This window comes from Pterocles gutturalis, unplaced genomic scaffold (genome assembly GCF_000699245.1).
Source record: "Pterocles gutturalis isolate BGI_N339 unplaced genomic scaffold, ASM69924v1 scaffold43831, whole genome shotgun sequence".
In the NCBI taxonomy this organism is placed as follows: Eukaryota; Metazoa; Chordata; class Aves; order Pterocliformes; family Pteroclidae; genus Pterocles; species Pterocles gutturalis.
In genome coordinates this window covers 10,542-19,274 of record NW_010102020.1, presented here as the reverse complement: position 1 = coordinate 19,274, position 8,733 = coordinate 10,542, and the positions used below count along the sequence as shown (strand labels likewise).

Below are 8,733 nucleotides of genomic sequence, written 5' to 3'. Positions count from 1 at the left end.
AGCCACCCGCGCGTTCACGCCGGCCGGGCAGCTGGCACCGCGTTCGTACGGTGGGCACCGGGAATTTACTCTCTGATATAAAAAGAAGTCCAACTTTAGTGACCTTCTGCACATGCCGCAGCAGCCGCTCGTTTAATTCCATTTCTGAAGACTAAACCCCCGCTTTGTGGCTAACGATGGCAAGAGGAGGGCTGCGGGAAGCGGCTCGCCCGGGTCCTGTTACCCCCGCCTGCTGCTCCCAGCGGCAGGGCACGGGCAACAGCGTGCGGCTTACAGTAAGAAAAAAAACATGAGAGCAGAGCAAAGCAGGTATTCATGAACAGCGTCCTCAAGAGAAGGGGCTCAGGAAGACCAAGGCTGCGGTGCTGAAATAAAGGAATAAAACAACTTGTGCCAACGTGACCCCAGCAGAACACGCGGCGATGGCTGTAGGAGCAGATTAGCCCTAACGACCAGCTCAGCCATCGCTGAAAGCCTCCCCGCTCTCCCGGCCTCTAAGGGCACGCGGTGACAGGTCACTGTCCCTGCTGAAAGGATGTCACGCTGCACACGCTCGGAATAAAGAGACTGGAAGTGCCTCCGCTCTCCAGCCACCTCGCCGCAAGCCCCTACGGCTGCAGAGAGCCTGGCAGGGAAACAGGCATCGCTGGGAATTCCGGACAACGCGGCAGCTCCGGCTTGTGCCAGCCCGGAACCAAGACCCCGCGGCAACACCCCGAGGGAGAAACCGAAGGGACGGGTGTCCCAGCTCACCAGGGAAGCGCAGTTGTCACAGTGAAGAGCTGCCAGATTTCTTATTTCCCAATTTTCCACAATTCCTGCCCGTGCGGTGTCCCAGGAACGAGCCCAGCTCCATGCTCCTGCAAAGTGCTCCCACATTTTGATTTTTCTCAGAATGAACCCTCCTGAAGTCACTGGTTCAAGGTTTTTATTGAAAGCCAAGTCCTTGACTCGACGTTGTTAAGAAAAGTTAACAAAAGAGAATCACACGCCACGTATTCAGACCGAAGGAAAAACAAATGCAAAAGAAACCAAAACGAACCAACCTCACTGTTTTCTCTACGATGCTCGAAAGGAGAGAGATCTCTAGGTGTGGGAAAACCCACAGCAAGACCCCTCTTCCCAAAACTGAGTGATTAAAACTAAGGAACAAATGAGTTTTATTTTATTTACAAAATGAATGAAGAAAATTTGTATTTGTAGAGGGGTTTCTTATGACAACAAAATCCAAATGACAAACTCTGGCTGAAGGCTTGGTTCTTCATCCCCCAAGCCACAGAAAGCGTTTGCAAGTCTCTGGTGGTGCTGGGAAACTGGAGGTGAACTTAGTGTTCAAGAAATCAAGAGGCTGTCGCCTCTGATGCCGAGTGAGCTTGCCCCGCGCCCCTTGCTCCACACCAATCCGCACCTCACCTTCCACGGGGCAGAGGTAAAACCACCAGGCGTGGGTTTTGCAATGTCAGTTGAAGGTCACACTATGCTTCTGGCTTCGTGGCAACATCAGAAAGTGGTTCTTCAGGGTTCAGCCTGAACAACAGCCCCAAAAATTGGGTCGGAGACAGTCCCGTGTTGTATTTGCAATTAAAAAAAAAAAAACAAAACCCCAAAAAAACCCCCAAGAGCAGCACAAGCTGAACAACGGAGGATCTGCCGTCGGGCAAAAACCACACTGCTGGTAACACGGCACTGAGCTAGACACGAACGGAGCCCTGAGCTGCTCCTACCGGTATCTTTGGTGCTGCCCTTCTGCTGCGAGCAGGGCTCTGGGTAAAGATCCCCGCTCCCACCTGCCCCGTTCTCCTCCCCGAACACTGCCCAGACCTTGTTACGACAGGGCTGTCACGACACTCGAGTGTGCAGCTGGGGCTCGCAGGCCTTGCTTCGGGGTGAAAGATGGCACGGTGACTTCAATACGTTTTACAATATTAGCAAATAAGAGAATGATAATGCAGTTTCATAACATTTCACAGTCAAATTACAATTGTTTTGAAAATACGTTGTCCCAACAACACCCTCAGTAGTAAGGTCGTCGTGGATTGTTCTGTGGGGAATAACAAGAGAAAATTAATCAAAATTGCTGTCTTCACAGAACAATGAGCATCTGAGCATAATTATCTGGAAAAGTCACTGAAACGTGACATTTCTGACAGGGAAATCGGAGGTTTCCCATCAAAAATTACAAATGGAGCTGGCATGCTGAATGCAGCAGAGGCAAACGTACAAGCCTCTTGCAAGCAGGAAAACCTTCAAAATAAACCATGGATCCACCGACAGCTCATCCGCTTCCTTTATGCACAGCGGTTTTGCTTGGTACATAGCAGAGGGAAAACAGGGGCTTTTGTATTAAAAAAAGAAAATCACAGCAAGGAAAACTGCGCATCCATGGATGTTTCGGTAGCGATAACTCTATTCAGCATGAGAAGAGAATCAAAGAGGAACTTCCACGGCATTTGCTGTCTTGGCTAAGCACTGGAAACCCTCCCACCCCTACAAGACCCACACAGAAACCCCAAGGGATTTGTCCCTGTGTCTGCACTGGTTTCGGGGTCACCTTACCAATGGATTTGGTCGGAAGCGGTAGGCAAGCATCATCCGTTTACGGAATGCCTCGTACTCATCATCCTCCTTCGTGAGCTCGGCGGGACGATCGATGCCAAAACCAGCTCCGTCCACAGTCGTGGTTCCCCTGTTTGGAAAGAGGGAACAAAGGCTCCGAGGTGAGCAGGACTGACAGATCCCCCGCCTCCTCACCAGAAATTCCTGCTCAGAGAACCCAGGGAGCGCTGGGCATCGTCACACAGCGCGCTGCATCACGACAGACAGCTAACACCCAGCAGCTTATTGCGTTTGCCGTGGCTCCATGCTGCCCTTCCAAACCGATGACGCTCGCTAATGTTAGACAGAAGCAGCAGAGTCGACGTATTTCCTTAACCTTCTGCAGCTGGATCAGAAACACCAGCTGTGCTTTGGACACCTCCCGCTGAACGGTGCTCTGACCGTCAGACTAACCTTCGGCAACCCAACGCATCGATTTGTTCCTCGCTGCCTGGAGGAGACTGAGCTATTAACCAACGTGCTGCCTCCCATCCCTTCACTCCAGAGCAGCCCCAAAGCAGAAGCAATTCCTTTCCAGCTGCAGCAGCACCTTCTGAGAACATCAGAGAACGCAGAGCCCGAGCAAATCACAGCCCATGTTCAACCCTGCGATGGACAGAAGCCGCCTGCCTTCTGCTGTTCGCGAGCCTGGCGGTTTTGATCCCAGCCATCTTTTATCACAGGACTTCTCTGAACCAATGAGCAGGTCACCAGAGAGATCTTCTTGCGACAGAGGAGCAGAAGCGCTTTGTAGAGATACTTTCTCTTGTGCAGTAAATAAACAACTGTTATTTGTAAAAGGATCTAACGCTAAAAACCAACTCAGAGTATCTCCTACCCCCAATATATGAAGTTCAGCATATGCTACCAACAGATGATCCAGCTAAAAAGAGAGGCTCATCTATTTTTGGGCAGAAATCTCACAAAGCTTTATTACACACAAAGTGGGATCAAATCAGAAAACTTCTGTGCAAAAGGGTGACGTCAAGACAGCTGCATGGTCACACCCAAAGCTCTCTGATCTGGAACATCTCCCGTATGCTGGCAATCACCCTTCACCCCCAGGACGACAGGGACTAACCAGCAGGCACCTACGGTGCTTCAGATGCCAAAGGCCTCTTCTTTAATACTTCAATAAATTAATGACTTTAAGGACATGACACGCCCTGGGAGAGGTGAGGGGCAGACAAGTGGTATCTTCATTTTATAGATGGGGAAACTGGGGAGAAGGCACGTCTCGGAGGGCAGCACTATGAGGTTAGAACCAAAATACTCTTGACTCAGATCCTATCTCCTGCCTGAGATAAAATAACAAACCCAGGTCTTGGGGGGAGGGAGCCCCAAAGAGATCAGAAACGATTTTTCTCCTTTGCTGTGAGGATTCCATATTCTGCTCAAGTGATGAATTACAGTCACACTCACTGCAGCTGCTTCCAGTAGGCGAGGGCAGGAGCATCAATTATCAGCCCAAGAGGAAAGGACTAAATCAATAGAAGAACTCTGCTTACTTGCTGACTGGGTTTTTAATCCCCTGTCCATCCAAGCCAAGTCCCTCGCCTTCCTTCCAGCCCATCTTCATTAGCATTTGATAACCGATGTTTTCCACAGTCAGTTTGAACTCTTTGTATTCAGAATAATCTGGCTCACGTCCTTCCTGCAGAGACACAAAAAGTAGCGTTGGTTATTTCTCATATGCGCTTATTTTTGTGGGTCAGAGGAGGGAAAAACCAGCTTTAGCTACTCAAAAGTTGTGATGGTTTTGGCAAGCAATTAATAACTAGAACCATTTCTTGGGATTCCAGTTCTACACCACCACAGAGAAGAAATGGGTAAATGATGAAGCACTGCGCAGCCCTGTAACATAATCTGCAAGAAACAGACAATGCTACTGTGAAATTAAGCTGAGAAATATTTAGCTCCTGAATTTAAAGTTGCTCACTGGATCAAGCTTTAGATACAGCTCTTATTTAAGCCAGGATCTCCAGGGAACATCAGACCCCATGCTGGTTACACGAAAACATTACGAGAGATGAGCCAGCATCAAGAAGTTCTGCAGTTTAGGAAGAATTGGCAGGTATTGAAGTGCTTTGCATAAGCCTTTTGTAGGCTTTATATTTTTACTTTACTGCAATCGTCTGGATAAAAATTCAAATTTTCCTTGCCTGGCATCAGCAACCACTTATGCTAAACAGGGACAGCAGACAAATGGTGGGTAGTCTGAGAGGCTTGTCTGTAATTTCAGGTTAACTCCCAAATACTGTCCCCATAGTCTGTTCTGTCATCTGCTACAGAGCAAAAAATTGACCCCTTGTTTCCTCCAGAAGTAATAGAGCACCTGGTGTAAGGGCAGGAGTACCTCCAGACTGGAAGGAAGGTAGCTAACTGCTGTGAACAAAGGCTAGGCATGCCCGAGATCTTTCCCTCACTGCTACGGGACCAGTCTGACGCATTGCTACGCCCTGCAAAGTCTCTGCTATTTCACCTTCAATGCCTTGAACGTCTCCATGAATTTCTCCAGTTCGTCAGGTGGAAGAAAGTCTCCGATGAAATGTTTCCCTCTGCCCATCTGGGTCAGCTGCTCAGCCCACTCTGCCCAAGACACAGAGGAGAAAAACCAGCGATAACACACTGGGTTTTGACTTGGAATTTCAGGGGGTTTGTGAAGCACAAAGCCTCACAGCAACAGACGGTTATTATCTCCACTCAACAGGCAGGGAGGCCACAGCACAGACCAGTGAAAAGTGACCTTGCAACTCCCCTGCAACCTGTGATCTCAGACACCTCCCTCCGGAGGCCTCTGCACAAGCGCAGAGCGAGCGAGACGCTCCCACGGCAGCTCCCCACGCACCTCGCGTCTTGTCCATCTCCATGCGCCGAAGCTGGTGCTCCCACGTCCCCAGCTCGCTGTCCACCTCTTCGTCGCTGTCGTAGCCATGCTGGTGCTGCTGAATTGCCTTTTCCCACATCATCTGCATCTCCTGCATGGCTTGCTTGTGCTTCATGATCATATCGTACATCTGCTGCATCTAGGGGAAGAGAAGCAACGTCGCACTCAGTAAGACAACCAGTTCGCAGGCAGAGCTGCCACAGAGGGGGACACAGCTCTGCAGCAGAGCCCGCACCCGCCCCAGCTGCCGCACAGAACACAGGTTATGACAACTACAAACCCCAACAGGCCGTCATCTTGCTTGATCTGACCCACTAGCTTCTCAGATCAAACACGAGCATTATGTGCTGGTTCCTCTGAAAGTACTACCTTGATATTAACACTGAGGGCTGCTGCCGTCTGACCGGCCCCACGCAGTTTAAACATCACCCTTGCGTCCTGGCAAAAGGCAATTCTGCTCTTTTCCCCCAAAGCTCAAAAGTATCCACTCACCTTCTCCCCACTGCCGAAGGAATACGTAACCAGCTGCAGATGTGACACCGCAGACCTTATAGATTTGGGGTTTTAGTTGGGTAGGACAGCAATTGGCTGGCTTCATTCATATTCCCCAAAGTCCTCTAATATTTCTGCTGACTGCAGCATCACATGATTCTACGGCATCCAGCACAAATCCTAGAGATTTCTTTGTGGGCGAAAGTTTCCTTGCTATCTCCAGCTCCCTTTTCCCCATCTAACCCAGCCACGCTGCAATGCAATACGCTGGTACACAAACGAACTTGGAAATCATTTCAGGGCATTACCTCCTGCTGCTCCTTCAGCTGCTTCTTCTGGGCATCGGAGAGCTCCGTCACACCCACCAAACCAACCGGCTTCCCTTTTTCATAGCCAAGACCCTTGAGGTCCTGAACTGTAATAAGCAGACGTTAAAAGACTTTAAAAAAATCTGAGACAGCCATTGAGACCAGCAAAACCACATCTCAAGATCCCCACGCGAAGTTCTACACTCATTTCATGGCTCCAGCATTGAGACATTTAACTGAAGGACAACCACCTCGTACTTTGGAACCACGGGAGCACGAAAGCCACCGGGTCGCACCTCCCAGCTCAGAGCATTCCCTCGCTCTGGGCCAAGGCTCTGCCCTTATCGCATCAGCAGACTTGCAAACTACGCTTCCCATCCTCGGTGGTCACACTGCATGGTGAGCTGCTACACCATGCCTTAAAAAATCATTCCTCCCTTAAGATTAATTCTCCTCCTAAGACTTCCTCGTGAACCCCAGCCATTTGCAAAGAGCGGCACTTAATTATTCAGAGTTGAGTCACAAGCAGATCGGAGCCTGTCAGCATGCTGTCCACCCTGGGCACGTCAGTGGCTGCTGATTACTGTGCAAACAGCAACTTCATTCAAAATGAAACGCAAATGACCACATCAGAATAAAGCCACGAGCATCAGGCTGCTTTTGGAAGCTGCCATTCCCCAAGGAGATTTTAGTTTCTAATCTACAGGCTCAAGAGCAGCATTGCCAGGGATGTGTTGCCCCTGCTTTCAAAGAGGGAGCGTTCTGAGTCTCTGCTTGACAACCCCATTGATGTCTCCTTTTGCTGCAGCATCCCCTTCTGGAAGCTCCCCCTTTGGAATTATTTTTGCTGTTGTATCTGATAGGCCCTGAAATTAGATATTAACACTATCTGGGCAGGGCACCTCCTGATTTCAAATGACCCTATGGCACTCAGAGTTGAAAAGACAAATTAAAGGAAAGAGAGAGGGGGGGAAAGGAAGCCCATTTGTAATTGCTGCACCATGAAAGAGAGGAATAGAAACGCTGCTGGGGCTGGGGAAAAAAAAAAAAAAAAAAGATTTACAATGGAGACTGCCTGGCAAACTTGGTTCATAGATATCTAACGGGGCTGGCAGCTCTCCTCTCAAGCACCTCAGAGCTAAGATCCCAGCAGTTAAATATTTAAGGGATTAAAAGAAGACACACAACTGCACTTGAAAGCGTGTTGCATTTTTCAATACAAGGAAAAGGATTTCTTCCTGACGACTGCAAAAACCTCTATTTGAATGTAAGTCCAGACTCCAGTTAAATGATGCTTCATTAATTATTCATTATCTATTAATTATGAAGCCCAATAATAATAGGATCATTGTTCATGACACCAAATGTCTACACAGCATGCTAATTAGGCCCCAGGGGTCATCTTCTCCCTTCCTCTTCTTCGCACTCAGGGCAATTGATCTGAGCACTCTGATCTCCTCTCCCTTCCCGCACGCTTCTGGCCAAGCAGGCTGGGATTGGAAAGCAGCTTCCTTAACTCCAGCCTCCCAAGGAGAACATAAACCAGCGCATCCACCCTCCCTCGCACAGCTACAGCCTCTGCACACTCGCGCCAGCGCCCGGAGTCAACTCTGCAGGAAGAGTTATGTAAAGCACTGCAAGAGCTTTTCCAAGGAGCCGTGCTACGCTACGCCCGGTGCTAGGATACCCAAGAAATAAGAGCAAATAGGAAAATAAACCTATATATTACTGATAAACAGCCCAACTGCTGTCTCGGAGAGCATTGAGACTTGGAAACAGCTTTAACGAACACATGACACCTATTCCATGCAAAGAAGAACCTGTCCCCAAATGTTATGTGAGACTGGGGCACCTCAGCATCAGCCCCAGCCAGGGACTCACCTCCTGTCTCAGGGCACGGGAAAGCTTTCGCTGAATGCAGCGAGGAAGACTCGCTGCCCTTCACAGAGGTCAGCAGCTCTCTGGCTCACTTCTGAATTGCAGAAACACTCAGGCAAAGAGCCAGGCGTGGCTCTAGAGGCCCCGCGAGCTGGTGGCTTGCCAGCATATATAACCACCTTAAAGGAGAAAGGTGAGACTCGAGCATCTTCTTTTACTCCCCAGAAAGCAGATGCCACTGCTCCTTCTTGTGCTAAAACTACATCTGGGTTGTCTGGCTGCTCTGGTGCCTCGCAGACCTCAGGCTGAGATGATGCTGAAAAAGTCGCAGAAATTTAGCTCTGGGGGATGATTTTGTAATCTCGGCCCAGAGTGCCACAATACAGGCAAAACTGACAGAAAAAGCAAAGCTGCACCCCAAGCCCACACTGAAGATAGAAAAGTCTGTTCAAAAATAAGATCAGTCCACGAATTTGCATACAAATAGATAAGATTTATAAGTTCTTTACACCGGTCTAGCACCAGGCAAACACTGTGCAAAAGACACGGAGTTGCTTCTCAGTCTCATGTTCA

The 8,733-nt window shown here is 49.2% G+C and overlaps 1 protein-coding gene across 1 annotated transcript in view; it reads right to left on the bottom strand.

The window, feature by feature from the left end:
* Positions 1 to 2,014: 2,014 nt before the first annotated feature.
* The window catches only part of SUGP1 (SURP and G patch domain containing 1), a gene marked incomplete at its 5' end in the record, with an annotated part of 17,179 nt that continues 10,460 nt past the window's right edge, over positions 2,015 to 8,733 (bottom strand). Inside the window, 6 exons of the mRNA XM_010085083.1 lie at positions 2,015 to 2,041; positions 2,557 to 2,686; positions 4,104 to 4,249; positions 5,078 to 5,184; positions 5,444 to 5,621; positions 6,283 to 6,389. Coding sequence (XP_010083385.1) covers positions 2,015 to 2,041; positions 2,557 to 2,686; positions 4,104 to 4,249; positions 5,078 to 5,184; positions 5,444 to 5,621; positions 6,283 to 6,389 — 695 coding nt within the window. The remainder of the gene's footprint in view (positions 2,042 to 2,556; positions 2,687 to 4,103; positions 4,250 to 5,077; positions 5,185 to 5,443; positions 5,622 to 6,282; positions 6,390 to 8,733) is intronic.